Raw genomic sequence first — 27,804 nt, 5'->3', positions numbered from 1 at the left:
GGCTCAGATGTGCTCCTGGATGTCCCTTGCATGGCTCAGTGCCTGGCGTAGCATAGGTGCCCAGTAAATGGTCTCCATGGTGATAGAGATACAGGTGGTAGGGGTCTGTTCCCTCACCTCCTGGATAATCTCTTTCCTGACTCAGAGAGCCTCTTCCTCCATGTCTTCTCCATCCGAAGGGCCCCTCGTTTCAAGTCCTATCCCTTATCAGGCCTGTCCACTGTCAAGAACCTTCCGTGCCGTCCTGTCATGAGCCCCAGTAGTGGAAAGCTCTTGAGCCCGCCTGGCTTTCTGTCGGAGGTCACCCCTCAGCGTGTTGGGGATGATGGGGAATGAACGGTATGAGGAAGGTGATGAACACGTGGATGGTCCAGTCATGGAGATGGTGATGGGGAGTACGGGCACAGGAGAAAATGCCCCAGCAGAGCTGCGTCTGCTTAACTGCCCGAGATGCCAGATGCGGTTGGCAAGTGGGCCCAGGGTGTCAGAGGGAGCAGGCGGAGTCTCACTGAGCAGAGATGGTGCCCCAGGGGTTCTGTCGCCGCACGGCAGAACAAGGGCCACAGAGGCAGAGCTGGAGGCGGGTACTGGCACTGAGGGGGACTCAGACTCTGTAGAAACAGCTCCTCTTGAGACAGAAGCTGCTTTCAGAATGAGTGGGGGCTTTGGAGCCATCACTCGTGGAGTGGAACCTTTGCTGTGCCCCTGACCAGCTTAACTGCGTGACCTGGGCCGCCCTCTGCACCTCTGATCCCTTGGCTGCGATGTCCACGCTTATAAAACGGACCAGTCACACCAGAGAATGCAGTGACAACTGAGCCAGGCCACGCGCCTCCAACAGTTCCCTGCTGCCCCCGGGCTGCCTGGGCTGAGCAGCCTAAGATTCAAGGCTCTCGGTGGTGTCTGTCGTTCTTTCTCCCAAGACTTCCTCTTTCCTCGAGCAGCTCATCCTCTCCCCTGGCCTTTGCCCAGAGTGTTCCTTCTGCCTGGAACACCCTCTTATCCTGCTCTCAGTTCTCCTTTTCTTTCCTTCCAGACTGGCTTGCCTCCCACTCGGAACCTCGGGGTTCATGCCGGATGTCCCACATCTGAGAAGTCTCCACCGACTCCCCAGGCAGGGTTGGGGTCTCTCTGCTCTGCGGTTTTCTCTTTACGCTCTGGCCCTCCTTCCAGACTCAGCTTCCCTGGTGGCTCAGATGGTAAAGAATCTGCCTGCAATGCAGGAGACCAGGGTTTGATCCCTGGGTCAGGAAGATCCCTGGAGAAGGAAATGGCAGCCCACTCCAGTATTCTTGCCTAGAGAATCCCATGGACAGAGGAGCCTAGCAGGCTACGGTCCATGGGGTTGCAAGATTCAGACATGACTGACGGAGAAACCACCACCACCTCCTTCCAGACTGTGCAACAGGGGGTCGTGGTTGGCGATGAGACTGTATCTGGGCTCAAGTTCTCATTCATTGGCTCCTCTTTGGGGGTAGGAGAGGCCTCAGCCATATCCGTGCCTGTTAGGATGGGGGAAGCCAGGTCTACAGACCAAAGGGGACCCCAGTGAAACAGGCTGCCTGGAGGCAGAGGGGAACCAGACTCAGAGACAGCAGGGCAGAACTCAGGATGCAGCCAAAGGGTGAGGGTTAGGGTTAGAGGGATAAATAAGTGAATAGATCAGCATGCAAATAGGTAAGTAGGGAGGTGAGTGGGTGGGTAGATGGCAGGATAGTTTATGGATCATTATGAAGACTGGGTGGATGGAAAGAGACGGATGAGTGGGTGTGTGGGGTCAATGGGTGAATGAATGAGCAGGAGAATTCCATGCGACTAAATGTCTGACATCTTGTCCAGAAGCAGAGGGGTGTTCTGGATTCTGGGATTTGAGTTAATTGTCCTTCAGTGGAAGAAACTGGTGCCAATTAGGCAAATAGATCTAGTCCCAGCAGGTCTTGCAGCAGGCTTCCTAATTGACTCCAACCTGACAGACCCCAGCTTGGACTTACACTGGCCTGTGTCTTATTGATTTGTAATTTACACTTTACACACATCCAAAAGGATTTGAGGTGACTTGCAATACTAAACCGGCATGCAATGGGACAGTTTGAAATGAAGTGAGAAAGTGAGAGGCCACAGAGCAGAGTGGTTATAAAAGTGTCCCTGGTTCAACCCCTGGATCTGCTGCTTGTTAGCTGTGTGATGTTGGGCAGGTGGTTTAACCTCTCTGAAGCTCATTTCTCCCATCTATAGGAAGAAAAGGAGGAAGAATTGAAAGAAGGAAACAGAGTTGGTTTAATGGGGACAATGTATGCCTGATGATTGGATACTTAAGTGGGAAGCTTGATAACGTGGGTGAGTGGATGAATAGGGTTATAGGGTGAGTGGAATGGTAGATGGGTGGATGGGATAAGTGAGAGAGTAGATGGATGAATGGATAGTTGGATGGATGATGAGTGGGGTAAATGGGGACAATAATAATTCTGCCTCATAGGGTGTTGTGAGCATCACAGGAGTGACAGCATAGAAGTGGGATTAAGTGAGTGTTTTGGATTATATAGTGCATGCTAAGTCGCTTCACGGCATCCGGTCTCATCACTTCATGGGAAATAGATGGGGAAACAGTGGAAACAGTGGCAGACTTTATTTTGGGGGAGCTCCAAAATCACTGCAGATGGTGACTGCAGCCATGAAATTAAAAGACGCTTACTCCTTGGAAGAAAAGTTATGACCAACCTAGATAGCATATTAAAAAGCAGAGACATTACTTTGCCGACTAAAGTCTGTCTAGTCAAGGCTATGGTTTTCCTGTAGTCATGTATGGATGTGAGAGTTGGACTGTGAAGAAGGCTGAGCACCGAAGAATTGATGCTTTTGAACTGTGGTGTTGGAGAAGACTCTTGAGAGTCCCTTGGACTGCAAGGAGATCCAACCAGTCCATTCTGAAGGAGATCAGCCCTGGGTGTTCTTTGGAGGGACTGATGCTAAAGCTGAAACTCCAGTACTTTGGCCACCTCATGCGAAGAGTTGACTCACTGGAAAAGACTCTGATGCTGGGAGGGATTAGGGGCAGGAGGAGAAGGGGACGACAGAGGATGAGATGGCTGAATGGCATCACTGACTCAATGGACGTGAGTCCGGGTGAACTCCGGGAGTTGGTGATGGACAGGGAGGCCTGGCGTGCTGCAATTCATGGGGTCGCTAAGAGTAGGATACGACTGAGCGACTGAACTGAACTGAACTGAAGTTGCTTCAGTCATGTCCGACTCTCGGTGATGCTGTGGACTGTAGCCTGCCAGGCTTCTCTGTCCTTGAGATTCTCTAGGTAAGAATGCTGGAGTGGGTTGCCCTTTCCTTCTCCAGAGAACCTTCCCAATCCCGGGTTCGAGCCCTTTCGTATGTCTTCTGCTTTGGCAGGTGGGTTCTTTACCACTGGTGAAAGTGAAGTCCCTCGGTCATGTCCAACTCTGCAATCGCATGGACTGTAGCCTACCAGGCTCCTCCGTTCGTGGAATTTTCCAGGCAAGAGTACTGGAGTGGGTTGCCATTTCCTTCTCCAGGGTACCACCTGGAAACTTCATAATACTGTATAATTCAGGGAAGCCTGAATTATATAGTATATGGAGCCATTTTGATAACAGTAACCTTTCTTGGAGGAAAAGTCCAGGCACCCAGGTGGTATAAGTGGGAAAGGGCATCTGATGTCTGGGTTGGCTGGAGGTCGGGGCAAGGTGCGGGTTCAGTGGCTTTAACAGAAGCTGAGGGCTATGACAGTGATCCAGGCTTGGTCCTGCCCACAAAAGACTCACAACCCAGTTGGGCTGATGAGTAAAAGTCTCAGGGCAGGGTTACAAGGGTGACAATGAGAGGTACGCACAGGACTGTAGAAGCCCCACTGCCAGGATCATCAGAAAGGGCTTCCAGGAGGGGGTGACTTTTGATACGGATCTTTTTTTGGCTGCACTGGGGCCTTAGCTGCAGCGTGCGGACCTTCACTGGGTCACGTGGGGCCTTTTGTTGTGCGCAGACCCTCTAGTTGAGGCGCTCGGGCTCCAGTCATTGCAGCACATGAGCTTAGCTGCTCAGCAACACATGAGACCTTAGTTCTCTGACCAGGGATGGACACTGCGCCCCTTGCGTTGCTAAGTGGATTCTTAACCACTGACCCACCAGGCAGATCCCTTGATATGGAGCTTGGAGGTTGCGTATGAGTGTCCTAGGCAGGTTAAGAGGACGAGGAACGTTGCAGGGAGAAGGAACGCCTTGAGTGCCGAACTGCAGGGTGGGAGCTCTGTCCAGGGGGCTGAAGGGAGATGAAAAAATGTTAACCAACCACTCAGAAGGGGTGCTGACTGTAAACAGCTGGGGTGCCTGAGCTCCTGCTTCCCTTAGCCAGCCCGAGACAGGTCCCAGGAGTAACTGCCTTCCTGAGTGTGCTTCCTCTTCTTTAAAATGGTTATGATGGGAACGTCCCTGGTGGACCAGTGGTTAAGAGTCCGTGCTCCCACTTCAGGGGACACAGGTTTGATCCCCGGTCAAGGAACTAAGATCCTGCGTGCCTCATTGTAGCCAAAAGGAAAAAAAAAAAAAAAAGCTTGTGACTAATATTCCCAACTAAACAGTCAGTGTTAGGGTCTCACCAGATAAAGCCAAGAAGTGCTCAGCACAGACCTGGCACATAGTAGGTGCTCAGTAATGCCAGTTGCCATCACTCTATATATATTTTTAAACTGTGTACTTTATATTGGAGTGTAGCCGATTATGTTGTGATGGTTTCAGGTGGACCGCAAAGGGACTCAGCCATACATTTACATGTTTCCATTCTCCCCCAAACTCCCGTCCCCTCCAGCCTCCCATCCAACACTGAGCAGAGTTCCCCATGCTATACAGAAGGACCTTGTTGGTTATGCATTTTAAATAGAGCGGTGCCATCCCTATATTGTCATTAACTACTCAATAGGGGGGAATTGCTTATGGATTTATTTAAGAAAAAGGGCTTTAAAAATTTAAAAACGCTGGACAAACGCTGGCTGTGAGAGGCAGCCTGGTGTGTCAGGAATGTCAAGGCAATAGGCTCGAGTTCAATTTCTGAGTTGCTGTGTGACTTGGGCCAAGTCGCCTCACCTCTCAGATCTTCATCTTTCTTCTGTTATAAAATGGGGCCAGTAAGAATACCAGGCATCCCTCAGGGTTGTCCTGAAGACTGACAGGGCTCTTGTGCGTGCAGGGCTGTTCCCATCCCTGCCTCCCTTCTTCCCCTTCCCGAGCAGCCCTGGTGTTCATTTACCGCCCACCCCACCCCCAGCAACCCCTTCCCAGACCCCCATCCATCATCCTGTCCTTGGCGGAGGTTAAGTGGGTCCCCAAGCAGCGAATCCAAACTCTCCCGAAGCCCCGGCCGCACAATACGGCCCGCTGTTAGTGAGCACCCCGGCTGGCCTGGAGGATTGGGTTTCAGCCGGGCGGCCGGCGCTGGCGGATGCCCAGGCCAGCGGCGGGCAGACAGGGGGACAGAGCAGAGGAGCCCAGCGTTGCGGGGACTCCTCCGCCCAGGGCCTGAGAAAACAAGAGCAGGCCCCAGGCAGGCAACCAAGGCAGAGGAGGGCCTCTGATGCCAGGAGGACAGGCAGGGGTGTGTGCTGGGAGGGGGGCAGGCAGAAGGATTTTACATCAGCTGGGTCCTCTTTCTGTGAGCCTGAGGGCGGAGCGGGGGTGGGAGGGCCGAGCTGGAAAAACATCGCGCTGCCTCTCGGCACATTTCAGCCTGTAAAATCCACGGCCTGCCCGCAGCTGGCCCAGGGCTGCCCTGCTGGCATCACTGCCTTCTACTTAGTTGCTTTGGACCAGCGACCCCAAGATGCCCTCAGCTGATGCTTCTCGCCTGGTTTTCAGAGGAGAAGGAGGCCACAGGAAACCGGGGGCTGATAGTTCACATCCAGCTGTGGGGCTGTGTGGCTTTGGGCAGGTCTCTGAGCCTCTTGGAACCCAGGTTCCTCATCTGTACGATGAGGGTAACGTGCCAGCCTTGCAGGATGTGTGGAGTGACGGCTCAAGGCCTGGCACCAAGAGCATGGTACCTGAACACTCTGATTTTTTCCCCTCCCATTTGCGAATCAGCGTGACCTGGTGCCTTCTGGGGTCAGACCAAACACGTCCCATCTGGCCTTGCCTCTTAGCGGCCGTGTGGCCTCCGGGGAGTCCTTGATCTCTCCAAGCTTTGGCTTCTCCATTACTTGGTCTGAAGCATCAGTAAGACAATGTCAGTGAAGCCCACACTGCGTCCTCCACGCGTGTCAGTGATTTTCGCTGTTGCTTCCGCAGGGCCCAGCCTTTGCGTGTGATAAAGACCCTTTGCACGCCTCCTTGGAGCCTCTCAGCAGCCCTGGGAGGTACACTGAGTGAGAATATTGTGATCCCCATTTTATAGATGAAGAGACTGAGGCTCAGGGAGGTACAGTGAAGTTCTCCAGATCACCCAGCTTATCCACGGCCTTGAACTTTATCTCCTGATCCTGACTATTGCCTCCTCTTGGAACCCTAACATGGACCAGAGGAAGAATGCTCCGACTCCCTGCAATGGTAACCCAGGTCTGGCCTCCAGGCTGTGGCTAGCATCTGACCAGGCTGTGGCGGGGTAGACAGGCCTGTGTTCAAGTCATCTGAGCCCCCTTACCCCCAGCAGGGAGCAGCTGGAGCTGCAGGAAGGATTCGGAGTGGCATCTGCAGCTCGGGTCACGTGCCAGGCTGTTTGGTCGCCTGGGCTGAGGGCTGCTGGCCAATTTGGAGCAAAGATCCCAGGGAATTACTGCAAGATATCTGTCCATCTTCAGGACAGACTGTGTTCTCATGTCCGTGTTCTTAAGATAGACCATATCATTACCGTCCTCAGGAACCCTTTATAGCTCCCCATTGCCCCGTTTTGGATCTTCAGGACAAGATCCAAACTCCTTAGCCCCATCCTGAGGTGACAGATTCATCCACAAAGCATTTTGCTCCCACCCCACGGCACAGACATGCCAGCCCAATGCAGCAGTGAAGAACACGGGCTTTGGCATGAGGCAGATGGAGCTCCACCACTGCCTGGCCATGAAAACCTTGAACAGCTCTCCTAACTTTAGCTTTCCCATCTGTAAAGGGAGGTTCAGTAAAGTACCTACTTTATAAACAGTTACGATGAAATGAGATAATGAATGCTAACCCTTTAGCCCAGAGCCCACCGAGACCCTCAGGTTTTACTGTTGCCCAGACTCAAGTTTCACACCTCTGAGCCTTTGATTCTGCCATGTCCTTTACATGGCATGCCCTTCCCCTCTCCTCCCAGCCCAAATGCTACCTCCTCTGAGACGCCTTTGCTGATTTCCTGGTCGTGGGTAATCCTTTCTTCCCCTCGGCTTCCTGGTTCACAGCCCATATCACCTGTTTCACTCTGCCTCTCTCTGTAGAGAGTTTACCTTTGGGCGCTAGTCTGGAAAGCTCCTTGAGGGAAGGACTTGTTGATCTGTTTTTGCGTCCCCAGTGTTCAGCACAGGGCCTGACACCCAAGAGGTAGAGTCAAGTAGATGTTTGTTGAATCACCATGGTCTTGTTTCTCAGACCGGGAGGATTCAGGGACAGCTGCCAGAAACTTAAGCTCCCTTGAGTTAAGTTTTGGAAGAGAAGTTAGCCAGGCTCCAAAGCTGGAAGGACATTCCAAGCAGAAAAATTGGGAACATTCAAGTCACCAAGGCCCAAGGAAACATAGCACCTTCTGCACGCAGAAGGAAACTCAGGAAGGCTGGTCACGGCTGGAAGGTAATTAAGCTGGCCTGCCTGACAGGGGCCTTGAATGGGTTGTTGAGGAGCTGGGACTTGACCTCGCTGGCAGTGGGAGTTCTGAAGGGCATTTGGTTCAGTTAAGACATGATCAGACATGGGCTTTAGAAACCTCACCCGTGTGTAAAATCAAATACATCTACTGTGTACCGGAATAATTTCTCAGTGCTAAAGTCACAGCGGTGAAGGAGGCAGACACAGAGCCCTCCCAGAATGAGGGCCTTCAGTTCAGTTCAGTTGCTCAGTCGTGTCCAACTCTTTGCGACCCTGTGGACTGCCTTGGAGACTGCAGATCAACGGGCCTCACCTATGTGATGCCACTTAATTCTCACATGATCCATTATACAGATGGGGAAACTGAGGTCCAGAGAGGCGCACAGGCTTGCCTACAGTCACTCACTAAAGGAGCGCCAGAGCCAAGGTTCCAGCCTGGACAGTCTGTGCACCACTCCCCTGCTGCCCTCCCCATTTTTTTCCCCTCCCGTCCTTACACAGGCCCATAAACAAAAAGAGCATAGTGTGTGAGTGTGTGGGGGTGTGTGTTTTAAGGCTATAGCTACAGTCTCCTGAAAATAACACAGATGAAGAATGAGACGGATGGTGGTTCAAATCCTAGCCCTGCCTCTGAGTGCTTGTACAGGCTGCTTCGCCTCTCTGACGTCAGTTTCTGCATCTGTAAAGTGGGGCTAATGTACCCCACAGGTTGCCAGGAGACTGAGTCCATGCTTAGAGTGCCCAACTCAATGCCCAACACACAGTAGGCACTTAATAAATGCTTCTCCTCGTATCTTTGGAACTTGCATCTACTGTCATTAGTGCCGACGGTGTCTGTGGCCCTAGAGAAGTCTGGTCCAAGAAGGGGTCAGATGGAGCTGACCAGGGCTGGGTCGGGGAGCAGAGGGCGACCCCCTCCGCTCCAGCCTAAAAACAGGGCCCCGCACAGCCACTCTCCCGTCGGCCCAACGCTAACGACTTCAGTGTGTCTCCTTTATAGCGCAAATATTTCTGAAATGTGCGCTGCTCATTCACACATAGCCAGAGGGGTCTTCGGGCCTCCCCAGCCTGTGCGATCGGGGCCTCCTGATTGCTTTCTTCTGTGCAGTCTCCAGGAAGCAGAGGGGGGTGTGTGGGAGCAGCGGGGCGAGGGCCAAAGCCACTCCCACGGGCCGGACCCTGTTTTCCCCATCAAGTAAGGCGCTCCAGGCTGCTGGCTGGGTGCTGAAAATCTTGTCCATGTACTCAGTTTCCCCATCTTTCCACTGGGATTTTTTTTTCTTTCCAACAGTCACTTCAAGCATCCAGGGATTGGGATCTGGGCATTTCCAGGGCTAACTGGAAGGTTGGGAGGGCCCAGAGGCGAGTGAAAGGGCAGTGGTAGGCAGGGCGGGGTGGGTGGTACCAGGGGAGCCGGGAAAGATGTGGGCAGATGGGTGCGGTCCAGCAAGGGGGCCTCGGACAGTCGCTGGCCTTTCCTGGGCAGCCCTGCTCCGGCTCTCCAGCTCAGGCCCCAGCCCGCATCGATCCCTGCACCTCCCTCCCTCATGCCTGCCTGCAGGCCACCCTGCTGACACCTCCGTGCCTATGCCTCTGGTGTCCCTTCTGCCTGGCACGCTTTCCCACTCAGCCCCTCACGACTCTCTCCTAACTCATACTTCAAGCCCTTTATCTGTGTCACTTCCTCCAGGAAGCCGTCCCTGGATTGTTTGTTTTCTTTCTCTCCTGCTGTACCCAGTGGCCATCACATACCGAACCCAGACATGCATTCCTGTTGTGGTTTTGGCGCATCATGTGGTGATTAATTATCTGTGTACAGTGAAAGTGGCTTCCCCTGCACGTGAGATTGTCCTTGTCACAGCTGGTGGGGAGAGCGGGGCGGGGGAGTGGAGAGCACATTTCAAGCAATTGAGAGGCAGCTTGGTGGAGCCTAGCGGTCCCCAAAGTGTGGGGAGTGAGATGATATTAGGTAGTTTGCAGGCAAACTTTTTTAATGGTAATAGTCTTATGTTTGTTTTCCTTCCTTTTATGGCAAGTGATACTGGTTTCCCATTTGTAATAATGATAACTTTTTCCTCTTTAAAATACACTTAAGGGAAAAAAAAAAAGAGTCGGAAGAAATTGTGTAATTATATAATAGTAGAGGCTATAGGTGGAAACGGCCAAAGTCCTGGATGTTGTCCGGAAGGAGCAGAACGCTGGCATGTTTGAGCCCTACAGTTTAAGGGGAGGGAAGGGGAATGTAGCCTTTGACTGAAGACCTACTAAGTGCAAAGCCCTCTGCTGGGTCTTGGGGTAAGTAAATTACAGACGGGGTGGAAGGGGAGGAGATCAGGAGAAACACTGTATGAGAGAGAGTACCAAACAGTCTGTGCAGCTGGAGCACAGCTTGTAAATGGAATAGTTGTGTGATCCTGGGCAAGTCCCTAAGCTTTTGTAAACCTCAGTTTTCTCATCTGTGAAATGGGACAGTCTCAGTTATCTCTTGGCATCACTGTGAGAACGTTGGGGAGGGTTTCTGGCTCCTAATAGACAGGGTCTCTGGTCTCAGTGAACATGAGTTCTCTCCCTCTGTAGATTTTTGAGAACAGAGGGGCAAGGTCTGGGGTGTTATGGGGAGGAGGGAAGTACTGGTGATGGAAATAGGGCATGGCTTTCTGAAGCCACCCAGGTTCCCAGGGAAACTGAGCTTGAACTTCAGTACTTGGTTAAGAGGAACAAAGAGGAAACCAGGGCATTCCAGGAAAGCGGCATCAGACAGACTAGGAGGGGCTCCCTGGAGGCCTCAGCCCTCGAACAAGAGGCTGATGTCCATCAGATGTTGGCAGGCGTGGTCTGGGGTGTGGGGGGAGCTGCTTGGACTCGCCTTTACTTGCAGGGGCCACCTGATGAGCCCAAAGGAAACAATGTGTGTACGCCAGCACAGGGTCAGCCAAAACGCACCACGCTGGATCTGAAAAAAGAATAGCCGCCACTTACTGATGATCTGCTCGGGCTGGGCTGCAAGCTGAGAACCCTCCCATCTCACTTAGCTCTCCTGTTCACCCCCACAAGGTATTATGGACTTTCTGTAGGTGAGGAGACTGAAGCTTAGAAAGGTTGCAAGTCCAAGGTGGCAGAAAAGGTATTGGAATTGAAGTCTGACCTCCCAGTCCCACTCCATCTGCTCTGCTTACCTGCCTTTTCTGCAGAGGGTGGAGGGTGATGTGGACACGGAAAGGCAAAGGCTAAGGGGAAGTTGTGGGGAAAGCACCCTGGGGATTCCCTCCTGCCGTGGCTCCAGGGCGGTAACAGCCTTCTAGGCAGAGCCCAGGACTGGCTTGGTGAGAAAGGAGCGTAGGGGCCTGGCCACCTTCTGTGTCCTCCCCAGCGGACCTGGAAGCTGGCCCCTCCTCTTAGCCCCTTCCAGTCTATGACCAAACAGCCTGTTGACTTCCTATCCTGAGATCCTCCTCTTGCTGGTTCCAGTTGTGGTGGGAGGCAAAGGAAAGGAACAGTGCAGCCCCCAAACCTGAACTCCCTGGGAGCCCAGAGTTTGAGGACCATCTTTTAGTGTGTGTCTTTTGGCCAGTCCTTTGCACCTCTCTGGGCCTGAGTTTCCACCCAGGCGTGGAGGACGTCCGTTCGCAGTCCCTCCTCTGGGCTGTGGAATCCTTTAGCGCTTGGCCTCTGGGTCAGCCCAAGAATCCAGCCAAGGGGTGGGGCCACCTGCTTGGCGGGTTTGCCTCCCCTCCGACCCCTCTCTGGTCCCAAGCACAGTCTCCTCTCTCCCTTGTTGCGCGCGGCTCCCAGCAGCTGTTCCTCGGGCCCAGGCAGAGAGCCTGGCTTGGCGCGTCTCTGGCTGAGGCCGATGAGAGAAAACAGGTTAAAAGTTCAGCCCTTGTTCTCTCCAGGAAGAAAAATCTGTAGCATTCGGAGTGTGAAAAGGAACCCTTTTTTCAGCTCCAAAGCAGCACAATAGAACTTCCCTCCAATTTGCCATCAAAAGGACGCCCTTGGCACTGGACTCCACCGTCCCTGGCACCCTCCTCCCCCCCACTCGCCAGCCCCCAGTGCAAAGGGACACAGTGACCGCAAACTCGAGCCACAGGCGGGCATGGGGACACTGCCGCATCCTCTCTTGTCAGCCCACGGGTCTGACTGGGGTCACCTCTGGCTCAACGCTTCCTTCTTTCCCACCCTCCTCCCATCCTTACCGCCCCTGCCTGGTTCAAGACCTTGTTCCTCCCATTTCTACTTTGACAGCAACACGGACACTTCCCTCTGCCCCCACTCTCCTTGCCCTAGTTCATTCAACCCAGGCCATCAAACCAAGTGTCTAGAAGTTTACAGGGTAGGAGGCAGGAGACCCTCACCTCCCACTCTGCCACCACCTCCTGGGTGATCTTTAGGAAGCCTCTTCCGCTATCTGTGCCTCAGTTGCCCTATTTCCAAAACGAGGCTCTTAGATTAGACCAGAGATAGGATCTCAGGTGGTGGGTGGTGGTTTCCTGGAGCACTGTGGTGAGAAGCCCTGTGTAGTCACAGAGTGTAGGCATTGATTAGTGATGTCTATCCTGGGCACAGGATGGGGGCTTAGCAGCAAGCATTGCCTCTCACTCACTTTTGCTCACCTAGGGGATGTGGAAGGTCCAGCTGTGATTCCCTAGGCCTCTCCGCCTGCTGCTGCTAAGTCGCTTCAGTCGCATCCGACTCTGTGCGACCCCATAGATGGCAGCCCACCAGGCTCCCCCGACCCTGGGATTCTCCAGGCAAGAACACTGGAGCGGGTTGCCATTTCCTTCTCCAATGCATGAAAGTGAGAAGTGAAAGTGAAGTCGCTCTGTCTACCCTCTGACAACTCTGTATTCACACCCCATCTCCACCACCAGACTGTGAACTGCTCCCTTAGAAGGGCTTTGCTAGTCACCCTCAGGGTACCCGTACAGTGCTCGGGTACATAATGTACATCGGATATATTTGTGGATTGAATGCCCAAGCAATTTAAATCTACTCAGTGCATCACAGTTCAGTTCAAAAAGCATTTTGAATCCCCTGTGGCAGGAAAGGGGGGAGAGGGGAGGGGTGCTGAGCCTGATCTGGGGGTGAATGGAGATCTTTCTGGCCCTGTGGGTCTCCTTTGTCATTGACTGGATGGTTCCTCCCCTCCAGCTAGAATAACGGGAAGCAAGTAGGGCCCAGCTGGGTCAGAAGCTGATCTGAGTTTTCTGAATCCCCAGAGGGCAGGTGGACATGGTGTTCACCCCTGCTGCCCCTCCATCCCCAGGGCTCTGTCCTTGGGACAGAGTTGGCTGAGCCCCGGGGGAGGGGGCCCAGGGATAAGGACACGATGGAGAACTCCCAGTTCCTGGAGAAAGGGGAATGGTATCCCTGATGGGAGGCATGGGGCAGATGGCAAAATTGGGATGACTGAGACAGCGTGGCTGGGGCCCCCTGTAAGGGAGGCCTCTGTAAGGCCAGCATTCCAGTTGGTGAGAATTTGGTGCATGCAGAAAAGCAAATAGGACCCTCATTTTGAAGGAAAAATTTGAAATTTCTTGAGGACTCTCTGAAGCCTATCCAGGAGACCCCAGGTTAAGACCCTTCCCCAGTAAAGGAGGGTAATACCTAGGTTGGAGGGATGTGATTGGCTGAGAGGGTGAGGCATGACCGTGTGTAGAAGGGCTGCAGTTGGATTTAAGGGGTGGAGTCTAGAGAAATAGACTCAGATGATTGGCTGGAGTGTGGGAGTGGGCGGGATCATGGAGTGAGACGCAGGCCCTAAAGGGAAGATCGTCCATAGGGTTAGACCCAGTGATTGATTGGAGCAAGGAAGTAGGTGGCTCCTCTGTATAGACAGCCCTTAAGAGGGAAGTTCTTAGTGATTGACCGTGCTTTGTAGGCAACTCAGCAGTGACTCTGCTCTCTCCACAGAAACGCTGATGGATTCAACCACAGCGACGGCGGAGCTGGGCTGGATTGTGCATCCTCCATCGGGGGTAAGTCAGTGGTCCTCAAACCCTGCCTGGTCTCCAGGATACCTCCGGTTCTGCTGCGGGGCCTGGATGCCCTAGCCCACCCCATTCGAGCCCCTTCCCCTCCTTCAGGTCCCAGGACCTGGACTCTCGTTGCCCCACCCTACTGGTCCCCTACCATTGATCGAGTACCAGTTACCGTGACAACAGGCTGGATGCTTTTAGCTCTTGTCCTATAGAATTCTAAGAGTGAGGCTGAGAAGTGGGTACTTACAACCGCTGTTTTACAGATAGGGAAAGTGAATTGTCAGTTCCTGAGCATGCAGTGGGTGTCATACTGTATCAAAGCACCTTTACACACATCATCTCCAGTCCTATGGGAAGGAACCACCTCCATTTCACAGATGAGGAAACTGAAGCTCAGAGAGCTATGGCCACCTACTGGGGACCCTACAGCTAGTAAGTGATGAGGGCTCAGGTTTGTAACCAAGGCTGTGACCTAGTCCTCTGGGTTCCCACCACACTGCATTCCACCTTCCTGAGCTCCTACCATCACACTTCCTTGGGTCCTGTGGTCTGAGCCCACGTAGGCTAAGAGCTTCCCAGGAACACTTCAGGCACAGGGACTGCCCTGGTGGTCCGATGGTTAAGACTCTGTGCTTCCACTGCACAGGCCACAGGTTGGATCCCTGGTCCAGGAGCTAAAACTCCACATGGCACATACCCACCCCAGCCCCTGATAAAAGGATCCGGCGCAGTTTGAGATTCCTCTCCGGCAGTTACCCACTGGCTATGGAGTCAGACCCCTGAAGAAAGGAAGAAAAGTCTCTCAGTCGTGTCCAACTCTTTTGCGACCCCATGGACTGCAGCCTACCAGGCTCCTCTGTCCATGGGATTTTCCAGGCAAGCGTACTGGAGTGGGTTTCCATTGCCTTCCTCCAGAGGATCTTCCCGACCCAGGGATGGAACGCAGGTCTCCTGCCTTACTGTAACCGCCTGAACCACCAGGGAAGCCATTCTAATCCTGCCACTTACCAGCTGTGTGATTTGGGGGCCAGTTCCTTAACCTGTCTGAGCTTTTAGCTTCTTCGTGTATCAAATGGTGGTGATTATGTCTTCCTCGCAGAACTGTTATGAGGTTTTTCTGCCAAGTATCCAGCATAGCGCCTGATGCAGAGGGGGCTCCCAGTGACAAGTGGCTATGGGAGCTGTTGCCAGCGTCATCCTCATCACCATCTTTTCTGATACCAGCCCCTCCTCACCCCCCTGGTCTCTGGTGGGGGCTCAGGGCTCCCCCAGCTCCCCCTCCCCCGTCCCAGCTCCTCCATGGGGACTCAGCTGCTACCCCAAGGAACTGCGTCCTCCGCTACCCCCCTCAGGCCTGTGCTCTCAATAGGCAGGGCCCCAGGGTCAGGCCTCTTTCTGTGGCTCTTTCTTGTCACCAATTTTCCATCTGCGAAGGCGGCTGGGCCCACAGCCCCACCCTGCCAGTAATGAGGCCAGGCTGGGCTGCAGGGCCCCCGGACGCAATTATTTGGGGTGTTTAGGCTGCAGGGCCTCCGCATGTTAATTAGAGAGAGGGGAGAAAGGCAGAGTGCTCTAATTAAGTGCTCTAATTAAGTTCTGAAGAAGAGCAGTGATTGTAACAAGGGGCTGACTTTGTCACATGGTGCCACCAAAAAAAAAAAATTAAATGCAATGTAGGGAGCTTCAGAGCCGCCACTGGAGTAGTAGCTGGGCCCGCTCGGCCTTGCTCACACACACTCACCCTTCACAGCAGCCACAGCCACCGCCCCGCCCCGCGCAGGCAGAATCTGAGGGAGGCAGAAAGACAAAGAGCACCTACGCGAGGCTGACACCTCTCCCACCACTTACCCTCCCCCCGACAGTCACTTCTGGCAGTTGGGGAAATAGAGGCCCAGAGAGGGGCAGTGACTTGCCTAAGGTCACACGTCAAGTTAGCAGAGCTGGAACAGAGCCCACTGCTCGGTCCTTGTGTTTCAAGGCAGTGTGGACAAGCGTGGGCATGGGTCTGAGTTTGGGTCTGTGTGACCTTGGCTCACAGTGTGTGACTGCACTTCTCTGGTCTCCACTTGCTCATCTGTAAAATGGGGATAACTGTGCTTCCCACGTGTGATAATCACAACAAAGAAATAGGATGCTATTACAGCACCCACCCTGGGCTCGGCACGGGTTCACCCTGCTTGTTGGGGCCCTTTTATGGGCCTGCCCCAGGTGAAGCCAGCCCAGCACCAAAGAGGGGCCCAGGAGAAGGAGGGATCGGGGAGCTGATCCCAGCAAGCTCTCAGACCCACTGGGGGAGACCAGACCAAGAGGGCTTGGGCGTGCCTGGCACTCATTTAGGCAGGCTGTCCCCAAAGGCCCAAGGGAGAGTTGGTGAACCTGGACACAGCGGCCGGAGGGAGACTCCACTCCAGGAGGTTCCAGAAGGCTGGATAGAGAAAGTGAGAGGTGCTTGAGGGGGTGTGAAAGGGTAAACAAAGGCTCAGCCTGAGAGTGAGCCTGCATGAGAGTGAGCGTCTGTGCATGGAACACAGCCTTTGCCCTTCTGTTCCCTGCTTTCCGCAGCCCTGCCAAGCCCCATCCAGCAGTGGGATGGGGGAGCTCACAGCTGGGTGGGCGAGCGCCCAGGCCAGGGCCTGGTGAGGTGCCAGAGCAATGACCCCAGGCAGGGAGGCGGGGAGGTCTCCGTATTCACTACTCTCGCAGGGAAACGCCTCACGTTTCTGTTATGGGGGTGAGGGCTCATCGTCCGTTGGGCTGAGGATCCCCGAGGGCAAGGGCTGTGTCTGCCTGGCCAGATACGGCACTCCGGGCGGACAGAGCCCTGTCTCCTCAGCAGACTGGCCGCTCCTCAAGCACGTACTTTGTGTGGGTTCAGCCTCTCCCTGGTTTCCGTTCGGTTGGGAGCTTCCCAGGAACAGCAGGGGGGCCGTGACTTCTTTACCAGATTAGTTACCCCTGGGGGGTAAGGGTCACATCTCCCTCGTGGATAGGGGAATACCACCAAGAGCAGGGCGTGTGGCCTTCCCGTCAGATTGACGCGTCTCCTGCGTAGAGCGGGGAATTCCTCAGGGCCAGAGCCAAGTCTCCTGCTCAGTTTGGGGTTTCTCAGATGGTAGGCATCATGTCTCCATCATCAAACTGGGAGATCCCTTGGGTAGAGTCTGTGCCTCCCCCTGAGAGACAGGAGGTCCCTGATGGTAGGTGTCCTGCCTGCTGCCTTCATGGCTGGAGGATCCCTAAGGCAAAGTCTGTGCCCTCCCCGCTTAGGATGTTCCCTGGGGCTCAGCCCCTAGCTGCCCCACCTGACTGGCGTTTCACCCACAGTGGGAAGAGGTGAGTGGCTACGATGAGAACATGAACACGATCCGCACGTACCAGGTATGCAATGTGTTTGAGTCGAGCCAGAACAACTGGCTACGGACCAAGTTCATCCGGCGCCGGGGCGCCCATCGCATCCACGTGGAGATGAAGTTCTCGGTGCGTGACTGCAGTAGCATCCCCAGTGTGCCCGGCTCCTGCAAGGAGACCTTCAACCTCTATTACTACGAGGCCGACTTCGACTCGGCCACCAAGACCTTCCCCACCTGGATGGAGAACCCGTGGGTGAAGGTGGACACCATTGCCGCCGATGAGAGCTTCTCCCAGGTGGACCTGGGCGGCCGGGTCATGAAGATCAACACTGAGGTGCGGAGTTTCGGGCCCGTGTCCCGCAGCGGCTTCTACCTGGCCTTCCAGGACTACGGCGGCTGCATGTCCCTCATTGCCGTGCGCGTCTTCTACCGCAAGTGCCCCCGCATCATCCAGAATGGCGCCATCTTCCAGGAGACGCTGTCGGGGGCGGAGAGCACGTCGCTGGTGGCTGCCCGGGGCAGCTGCATCGCCAACGCAGAGGAGGTGGACGTGCCCATCAAGCTCTACTGCAACGGGGATGGCGAGTGGCTGGTGCCCATTGGGCGCTGCATGTGCAAGGCGGGCTTCGAGGCCGTGGAGAACGGCACGGTCTGCCGAGGTAAGGGCCGTGGCGGGACAGGTGTCCCTTGCAAGTGTGTGGCATTGGTATTGGCTGCAGCCTTGAGCCTGGCAGCTGAGAGGGCAGGCTGGTCAGGGCAGAGGCCTTTAGTTGAGTGGGAGGCCCTCTGCAGCCAGAGTTTCCGGATCGATCGCCATGGTTCTGCTTCTTGGAGGGAGGCGTTGAACACTGCCTCATGAATGGTAGTGTGTGCAGATGCTGCAGGGGGTGTGCCCGCTGATTTTCTTTGGTATGAGGATAACCGTTTCTCATTCTAACTACTATGTGAATATTAATGATAGCAGGTGGTACTTTGTTTCTTCATTCACAAAAGTGATGTGGTTCCCTTTTTAAGAAGACTTGTACACCGTAGTAAATAACGTCGATAAGATAATATCCGTTGGCCTTTTGCTGTATCAGTCAGTGTAGGCCAAGCCGTGCCGAAGTGGCCAAGCAGTGAAGTTTATATTGCACTTGATCATACATGTCCATCACGAGTCAGCTTGGGAAAATGTGTAAAGCATAGTAAATGATATTGATAAGATCACCTTCAATGAGCTTTTGCTGTATCAGTCAGTATAGGCCAAGCCATGCTGAAGTAACAAAACATGTTTATTTTGCACTTAATGCCGCATGGCCTGAGTCAGCTTGGGATTCCTCCCTCTGCGAGCCAAGCAGATGGAGCCGCCCACTCTTTGGAAGGTTGTGATCACCAGGCAGAAGGAAGGAGCAAGTGAGACAGGTTGTATATGGGCTCTAAAGCACCCCCCCACCCCCCAGAATGGCTCATACGTCATGCCTGTCCACATTTCAGTGGCCAAGGCAAGTAATGTGATTACTTCCAATCCAGAGAAATGGGAAAGTACAGCCCCACTGTGAGCTATTTTTACTGTGTGCCGAGCACTTTACATGTCGAACTCTTTTAATCCTCACAAGAACCCTGTAAAGGAACATGCCGTCTTTTAGGAAGAAGTCAGAGCTCAGAGAGTTCGTACAGGGAGTAAGCAGAGGTGGCCTGGGGGCTTACCAGGTTGTATGATTCCAAACCACCCTTTTGAGCACTGTGCCCTTTAAGTTTTTTTCAGGAAAAATGTGAAGTAAACAATAGGACAGGTGGTATGTGATGACAACCAAGAGTCACAAAGCTTCTTTGCAAGTGTAAGAAGTTGTAAAAGGTACTGCATGGTGGCGAGAAGCCTATAAAGGTAGACAGAGCTGAGAACAAGTCCCATCCCTGCCAGTTGCTAGCTGGATATCTTGAACCAAGTGTGAAACCCTCTCTCATGGGATAGTTGTGAGGATTCAAGGCCTGAAAACATGTAAACCACTTATAGTGACTTCTAGTAAAAACCTAATAAATGTTAACTAAATGGGATGCTACATATAAACCCCAGCATGGCACAGAGTCTCTGCACTGTGAGCTGTGGTGGTCGATGGTGATGGTATAGGAGACTTGGAGCCTACTTGTGCCGGTTCCTCTTGCCTTCCTGATTGGAATGAATCCTGGAGTGTTCCAAATGCTAGTCCAGGAGCCTTGAAAGTCGATTAAAATTGAGTCTGGGGAAGCTACAGTGATCCTCACCTTTATGAAATTCTACCACATCCACCATCTCCGTGACACCTCCCTCCAGCCCTTGGAGGAAGCGTGTTAAAGATCTCTGGGAGGAGAAGTGGGTCTGTGAGAGACAGGAGCAGTGGCCTCTGAGGAAGCTGCTGCAGTGATCTTAGGAGACGGTGACCCCTGGACTGGGCATCCCCAGTGCTGGTAAAGAGGAGGAGTGTAGTCGAAGGGTGTTTTGGAAGTGGAGACAAGGTGGAGCAGGGAGAGAATGCAGAGGAAACCAGAAATCCCAGTTTACAGAGCCTTGATGATCTTGGGAAAGAGATGGGGAAACGGGGAGAAAAGGCTGACTTCTCGGGGAAGACAATACATCTGGTTTCCTATACCTGAGCGTGAAAATGCACCACTTTGGGAGATGGCGGGGGTGAGACAGGCCGTGGGGAGCAGAATCAGTCCCTCACTGTCTACCGGCTCTTCACTCCTCCAACCTTCCCCACCCCTCCTCTGTGTCAGGCCTTGTGCTGAACACCAGGCAAGACAGAAGAATCCAGCTGTGGCCTTGCCTTCTAGGAGCTCGTGGTCTAGCAGAGAGGACCAGCTGTAAATGAGCAAGAGTGAGATTGTGTCAGATTTGTTTTAATAGGAAGGGTCCAGGCCATGATGGGCATCAAAAAAGGGAGGGCTTCTGGGAGGAGGTGGCATTGGAGCTGAGTCTTGGGAGAAGGAGGCATTGACCAGGGGGCCCAGGCCTTCTGGAGGTTGGATTGGCATAAGCAAAGGCCTGGGGACATGAATCGGTATGGCTCCTTAGAGGGACTGGTCAGTTGTTTGGTGGGGCTATGGCTCAGGGCACAAGGAGGGAGGTAAGAAGAAGCATGAGTGGAGGGGTACCTAGATGAGGAGGTGTGTGAGTTATCCACTGCTGCATAGCAAGTTACCCCCATATTTAGCCGCTGCAAACAGAAAGCATGTGTTATCTCTCAGCTTCTTAGGGTCAGGAATCAGGCACGGATGGCTTGATCGATGGGTGCCTCTCACTCAGGGTCTCTCCTGAGGTTGCATCTCGAGGTTTGACCAGGGAAGGTTCTGCTTCCACGTTCCCGCACAGGGTCGTTGGCAGGCCTCAGTCCCTCCCACATGGGCCTCCCGCGTGTGCAGCAGCTTCCCCGGAGCATGAAGGAGAGAGTACCCAAGACAGAAGCCACAATCTTTTGATCCTCTCGTTTTCAGAAGGGATGTCTCATTACTTCTCCTAAGTTCTCTTCATTAAAAGTGAGTCATCCAATTCAGTCCTTGCTCCAGGGGAGGGAATTACATGGGGGTGTGAATGCCAGGAGGCAGGGTCACTGGGGCCGTGGCAGAGGTTGCCTGTCACAGGATCAGAGTCTGGGCTGCTTCTTGCAAGTGGTGGGGGCTCGAGGTAATACGAGGGCAGGGTGTGTCCAGGGCTGGCTTCCCCCAACCCCAACCCCAACCCCCAGCCCAGGCCCAGCCTAGCCCCGCCGGCTGCTGGGTGTGAGCAGAGGCCAGTCAGGGTGTGATTAATGAGCTCAGGGAGCCAGAAGGACACCAGCTGCTGCCGTGGCCTGTGTGCAGCCACCCAGATGTGGGGCTGCTTCAGCCCAAGCCCCAGAGGCGCTGGCCCCACCAGCCCGGGACATGTCGGAATGGTAATTACAGCTCCCATCCGAGTGGTCGGCAGAGTGCTCTCCCATCTCCAGCTCAGGGATGCTCCACCTTTTCTGCACCTCCCTCCAGAACCATTGGCAGATTTCTTAAAATGCAGATTCCTGAGTCTGGCGCAAACTTCATCCCAGGTCTGGTTCTGGGCCTCAGAGGTGACGCCAAGAATCGGCATTTTTTTTAAACCAAGCAGCCCCGATGCTTCTATAACAGGACTCTTAGCTCAGACACACGATGTGTTAACACATCCTTGGCCAGACCAAGCAGGACTCAAGGCCAGGCAATGACCACAGGCCCAGCCCCACCACCACCTCAGGGAGCATCCACCCTAAAGGGTGGGAGGGGACCTTAAGCAGAATCTCTGGGAGGGTGTGGTTTGGAAAGATCCATTTAATGTTGAAGCATAATTTGATGGGAAAATAATCCCTTGCTTTCTCAAAGAAATGCAAGTTAGAGAAAACTTGGCAGAGGAGGAGTAGGTGAGTCCTCTTGGGGCATGGCAGCGATCCCAGGGGGTGGGCTGTGGTGAATAATGATGGACTGGCTATTCTAATGCACTCAGTGGTTCCTGAAACTATGGGCTAAACTGATTCAATCAGACCAACTTGCTCTGGAGCCTGTTGTGTGCAGGGCACAGTGGGGAGGGCATGGGAGGGGCCCAGTTAACCCCTCAACCAGCATGTCCTGGGTACCTTCTGTGCACCAGTTAGCCTTCTAACAGGTATTTATCGAGCGCCTTCTATGAGCCAGGTCTATGCCAGCCCTGCTGCTGCTGCTGCTGCTGCTGCTGCTAAGTCGCTTCAGTCGTGTCCGACTCTGTGCGACCCCATAGACGGCAGCCCACTGGGCTCCTCTGTCCCTGGGATTCTCCAGGCAAGGGTACTGGAGTGGGTTGCCATTGCCTTCTCCAATGCGTGAAAGTGAAGTCGCTCAGTCGTGCCCGACTCTTAGCGACCCCATGGACTGCAGCCCACCAGGCTCCTCCGTCCATGGGATTCTCCAGGCAAGAGGACTGGAGTGGGGTGCCATTGCTCTCAAAGTGAACAAGAGGGCACATTCACTACCCTCCCAGAGTTTTTGGTCCAGGTGGGTGGGCAGAGGAAGATGGAGGACACAAAGTAAATAAACAAGTAAATAGTTACAAACTGTGAGGAGTGAGAAGAAAAATATAAGGTGTAACAGAAGAGATTAAAAGGAGGATCTGCTTTAGCCGGGTGATTCAGAGAAGACTTCTTGGACGAGGTGTCATTTGAGCTGACTAGGGCTGACCTGGGATGGTTGGAAGAGAGTGCCTGAGACTCAGGGTTTGGCCTCAAGTGGCTCCTGGGTGAGCAGAGGATTCAGACACAAAAGAACAAGGCAGAGCATGGTCCTTCCAGAAACGAGATCTGTCCAGGCCAAGTACTTTGACGGAAGCAGACCATCTTTTCTGATGGGACATCTGGGAGTGCTTCAAGGAGGAGGTGGCATTTGAAGTAGGCCTTCAGGAGTGAGTAGGATTTGGATGGGTGAAGGGCGGGAAGGAACTCGTGGTCAAGAAGCCTCGTGAACAAAGGCCCATGGTGTGACAGTACAGGGCATGTGTGGTGGGTGTCCAGTGCCCTCCTGGGAGTGGGGCTGGGACACGGCTTTCTCTCCTTGATTCCTCTATTCACGGTTCGCTGAGCCTGCACTGGCCACAGAGATGGCGGGTGGGAGACTCCAGGAACTGCCTGCAGAGGACCTCTGCCTTCTCTCACTACCCTGGCCCCCAGCCCCCTCGGTAGCACAGTCCCCACTGGGGCTTGCCATCAGCGGATCTGCTGGGGCCGGGGGTCGTGGGGCAAGAGGGTGGCCCGGGAATCCGCCCCCCACCAGCCTCTGCAGCAGCTGCTCCACCCAAGCCCTGAGTCCATTCGCCTGACTCTTTCCAGATGTTGATGGGGTTGATTGGGAACGTGACCCGGCCTCAGTTTCTCCAAGTTTTATCTTGGCCTCCCCTTCCCTAATGAAACTCCTACCTGCCCCTCCCTGCCCATGCGTGGGCACCCCCCTTCCAGCCCAGAAACCGCTGGGGACCCTGCCCTTCTCTCTTTCCCAATGGCAGACATGCGTCTCGAAGGGGTCTGGAGGGAGTTCCACAGTGAGTGTGATCTCTGCGATGCTCTCAGGGTGTAATGGGATTTTTAATATTTAGCTTGGACAGGGAGAGGGGCTGCAAGCCAGCGGGTTAGAGGGGTGAGGGGGTGGGGGGTTGGGGGAGGGGGATGGTCGCACGCACATGTTGATCAGCTGGCTCCAGCTCAGACTTCCCAGCTCCCAGCTGCCCCAGGCTTCCCCTCCCAGCCTCTCCTTCTCCTCCCCCTGCCCTGCTTGGCGGCCCCTGGCCCTGCTCTCTTCCCCACCCGTGGCCTCTCCTTGACCTTGGACTTGGAGACCTGGTTTCAAACCCCAGTCCTGCCTCTTGCTAGCTGTGTGACCTTGGGCAAGCCATGGACCCTCTCCTGGTCTTTGTTTTCTCATCTGCAAAACAGAATAAACAGATGGACTGCTGTGCCAAGTAAATGAGAAAATCCTAGAAAAGTGTCAAAAAAATAAGAACTTTTACAAACTTGCCTGTGAGCATTTTTTTTTTCTCCCAATGAGCTTTTTTTTATTTTGAGGAAAAAATAACTTTTCCTTATCACAAAAGCAATACAGGTTATTTGCAGAATCTTAAAGGAGAAAATTACAGTAACACAGAGAGTAACCACTGTTAACAGGCTGATGTGGATCCTCTGAGGTGTATTTATGTGTATTTACACATACTGATTTTTTTAAAAGAAAAAATAGATTCCTTTTGGGAATACATGAGGATTTTTGACTTACTAGTATTTTGTGGGTGTTTTTCCATGTCATGTTGGATCATGTGGGAAGGCTCTTAGATTTCCACAGGCTATCTGTGGGATAATTTTTTTAACCAGTCCTCTGTGATCCACAGGTAGATTGCTTGGTTTCTCACTATCTTCAATGCTGAGATGAATTTCCTGGTCCCTCTGCCTTTCTGCACTGTGCCTGGTGTCTGTGTAGGATATGTCTCCTGGCGTGGAATTGTGGGGTCAAAGGGTATGGACTTTTTTTTTAGAGCTTTTGGCACACACTGCCAGATTGCCCTCCAGAAACACTGGGCTGAGTTACCCTCCTGGCAGCAGCCTTCAGGAGTGTCTGTTTCCCCACATATTCAGCAGCATGGGATATTCTGCCTGTGGCTTTATTTTCTGTTTTACTTCTAGAATCCTGTGCTTTCCCAGCCAAGGTAGGGAGGGGCCGGAGTCAGAGATCCTCTCTGGGCCCTCAGAGCTGGAGCCTGGGCCACCTTCAGGGTGGCCTCCTTCTCACCCTGCTCTCAGCTCCAGCCCTTCCCACAGAGGCTGGACCAGTGGCCCAGCTGTGTCTGGTGAGTCTGTGGGGGTGGGGTGCGGTCAGTCTCGGGGTGAAGAGGCAGCGGCGTCCAGCTGGCAAGGCCTGAGTTGGGAAAGGGGTGTGAGTGTTGGAATGCTGGGTGGGAGGAAAAGCCCAGACCCCCCCCCCGCCCCACCCCGGCCACAGAAACTTCTGCAGCATCTTTTCAAGGGCAGGGTAGAGACACCCAGCTTGGGGATGGGGAAGGGTCATAGATAACCCCTCCAGACCCCTGACTCAGGCCAGGGCTGAGACCACACACACCAGCCTTTGGGAAAGGGGATTGGATGGGAATCCTGGCCAATACACTCAGGCTATTCAAGTCTTTGCTTTTAAAAATTGGAAGTACCTCTCTCTCCCCACATCCCCTTCCCTCTATGCTCTCAAAACGTGTTTTTATTTACAATTATCCATCCATCTCTCCATCCATTGATCTACCTATTTATCTACCTACCCAGCCAACCATCATCCATTCACTGAAGTTCATTTTCTGATTTTTTTTTTTTTTTTTTTTTTTGCTTCTTGGAGAGTCTTCGTATAGAGGACCAAGAAACTAACACACTAGTAAATCAGGTACCTACTGTGTGCCAGTCCCTGGATCTGGTATAAGGACTGCAGACATGAAGAAGGCCCTTCTTGCCCTCCTAGCGTTTCCAGTTTGGTACAGGGGAGATGGCTCCATCTGTAACTATAGCCTTGGGGCACTCCAGAGGAAGTCAGGAGACAGCTGGGTGTGGCTGGTGGGGGGAGAGGTGCTTCCTGGAGGAGGAGCCATTTTCCCAGGGCTTTGGAGAATAGGAGGAGTTGGGGGCAGAAATTAGTCCAGAAAAAAGATAGTCAGAAATGATACTGATGTTTTGTTTTTAACCCTGGTCTCTCACTGACCCTCAGCCTTCTGGGGGACAGGGGGCATGGAAGAAGTCTTCCTAGCCAAGGGAGAAGGGCAGAGGGGCTGTCAGCCCTTTAGTTGCGCTCTGTCCGAGGGCTGAACGAGGCAGAGGCTGAAAGGAGTCCGGAGGACGGAGAGGGCCAGAGCTGAGGGTGAAAGGCGCCTCCGGTGTGCCCAGCTCTGTGCTATATGATGGGCTCTATTGTCTTATTGAATCTTCGGTTGGTATGATGAGCTCCATTTGCAAATGCGACAGACGTCCAGAGAGGCTCAGCAAGTCTTCCAAGGCCACACAGCCAGCAGCAAGCAGCAGAAGCAGACTGTGAGCCCAGCTTCCTCCAATTTGCTGGGACAACTGATTACCCAGGGGTGCGTGGATATCTGGAGGTACCCCGCCCTACCCACCTCCTGATTACCCAGGGGCCTCTGAGATGGCAGAAGTAAAAAGAGTTTGACAGATAACCAGCTTGGGGGTGGGGGTAGGGGGAGGGTCACGCATGAGATTGTAAGACCTCATAGGAAAGAGAGGGCAGCTGAAGGGCTTCCGAGGGGAAGAGGGAAGCTCATGGCTGGGCCGTGGAGGGTGAGGTGCTTTTGCGTCAAGAGGTGTTAGCAGGATGGAGCACGCTCCCAGGGCAGAGGCTCAGGGATGGGGAAGGCCCCCATGGGCCTCCTCTCTTCATGCTGAGCCATGAAAGGGGTGCAGCCACCCCAGTTGACCGCTGGCCAGGGAGAAGGGGCCCCCCACTGCCTGCCTCCACACAGCATTAACCAAGTGCTTGTGTCATGCTGCCTTCCTGCCTGTTACCTTCTGGAATCTCTCCATCAGATTAGGAAACTGAGACCGAGGGCCAGCATCCCACCCCCTCGTAGGTGGCCGAGGCAGGTGTGCGCTCTTGTGCTTCCTGCTCCTGATATCCTCTGCTTCTTGGAGGTGTCAGAAAGGCTTGGTAGGGCCTCCCCTGGTGGCCCAGTGGCTAAGACACCGCACTCCCAACGCAGGGGTCCCCGGGATTCCATCTCTGGTCCAGGAACTAGACCCCCATGCCGCAACCAAACATCCTGTATGCCGCAGCAAAGAGCGAAGCTCCCGAGTGTTGCAGCTAAGACCCAGCACATCCAAGGATCTCCTATGGACCAGGCAGCTCCCCGCTGAGGGTCTCACTGACTCCCAGTCACCGGTTTAGCATCCTCATCCCTGTTTTACAGAAGAGGAAACTGAGGCTCAAAGAGGTGAAGCAACCTGTCCACCGTGACACAGGAAGTGATAGGATTTGAACCCAGGTCATCTGACCCTGGAGCCCCAGCACTGCCCTCTCTCAGCCCTAGACTGACCCGGGACCCCGAAGGCATCAGGTTGAGGGCTTTGGCCACAGGCTGCCCCAGAACACTCCGGCAGGACCATAAACAGCTGGGGGAAGTTCCCCTCCCTCCAGCGGCTGCCTTTTCATCTGGCTGGGCTTCGGGATCTGGCAAGAGGAGCCCGTTTATTGAGGAAGTTTATGCATTTAACAGTTTAAGCCTTTCTAAGCCTGTGGTACAACAGGATTTCAGAGCCGTTAACAATTCTGTGTGGTTAAGAGATTTTCATGGCTGTGCGGCAGCTGGCGTGGGCCCCACAGGCCCCGTTCTGGCCTCTACCCCTCGCCCTGCTGGGACACCTCCTCCCTGGGGCCCTTTGTCCTCAGCCCCCACCCTGCCGCTTCTCCCTGCTCCCCTCATTCCTAGTGCCTAGGGATGAACTTTGACCTCAGAGGGGAACTGAGGTCCAGAGAGGGGAAGGGAGCTACCCAAGGCCACACAGCAGGTGAGAGGCTTGAACTGAGACCTGCCCGGCAAAGCCTGAGTCCCTTCCCACACCCTAGACTGCCTTCCTTGGGTAGGGGAGTGTGGCGGGAGGATGGTCTATTGTTAATTCCCTACTGGCAGGGCTTTCAAACCGCCCCCTTCAAAACCAGCATCTGATCTCTACCAGGGCTTTGGGAACAGGGTCGGGGTGGGGAGGCTTGCCCAGGCTCCCTCACCTTGTCAGCTATCGAGCTGGAATCAGAACTCAGGCCGAATGAGAATTCTTCACATGGTACAAAACGAGGTTTGTTGTTTGTTTTGTTTTGTTTTGTTTCCGTTGCTTGTCGGGGGGGTGGGGAGGGCATGCCATTTGTAATTATAATGTCTTACATATGTACAGTATTTATTTACTTACACTCTGCCTCGTTCCAGAAAAAGATTAGAGGCTGCTTTTGTGTAGCATTTGATCTCACCCTCTGAGATACTTTGATCTGAATGATACCCACATGAGAGAAGCAAGGCGAAGATTATTAGTGCCATTTTAGAGGCAAGAAAATCTGAAGCCAAAGAGGACCAGACTTTCCCAGGGTCACAGTGCCCTTGGTGGCAGAGATGAGACTTGAGCCCAGTGCTCCGGCCTCCCGGCCCAGACTCTCATGGGAGCCCCTTGTTGTCCCCGTGATGT

General features: G+C 53.8%; 1 protein-coding gene across 3 annotated transcripts in view; it reads left to right on the top strand.

Annotated features, from left to right (window-relative positions):
* The window catches only part of EPHB2 (EPH receptor B2), a 215,785-nt gene that overhangs the window by 63,759 nt on the left and 124,222 nt on the right, over window positions 1-27,804 (top strand). For all 3 annotated transcript variants that reach the window (XM_042244590.2, XM_042244591.2, XM_012152536.5), the window contains exons 2-3: window positions 13,702-13,766; window positions 17,094-17,778. In XM_042244590.2, coding sequence (XP_042100524.1) covers window positions 13,702-13,766; window positions 17,094-17,778 — 750 coding nt within the window. The remainder of the gene's footprint in view (window positions 1-13,701; window positions 13,767-17,093; window positions 17,779-27,804) is intronic.

Source organism: Ovis aries, chromosome 2 (assembly GCF_016772045.2).
Source record: "Ovis aries strain OAR_USU_Benz2616 breed Rambouillet chromosome 2, ARS-UI_Ramb_v3.0, whole genome shotgun sequence".
Lineage (NCBI taxonomy): Eukaryota > Metazoa > Chordata > Mammalia > Artiodactyla > Bovidae > Ovis > Ovis aries.
This window is presented reverse-complemented; position numbering and strand designations above follow the sequence as displayed.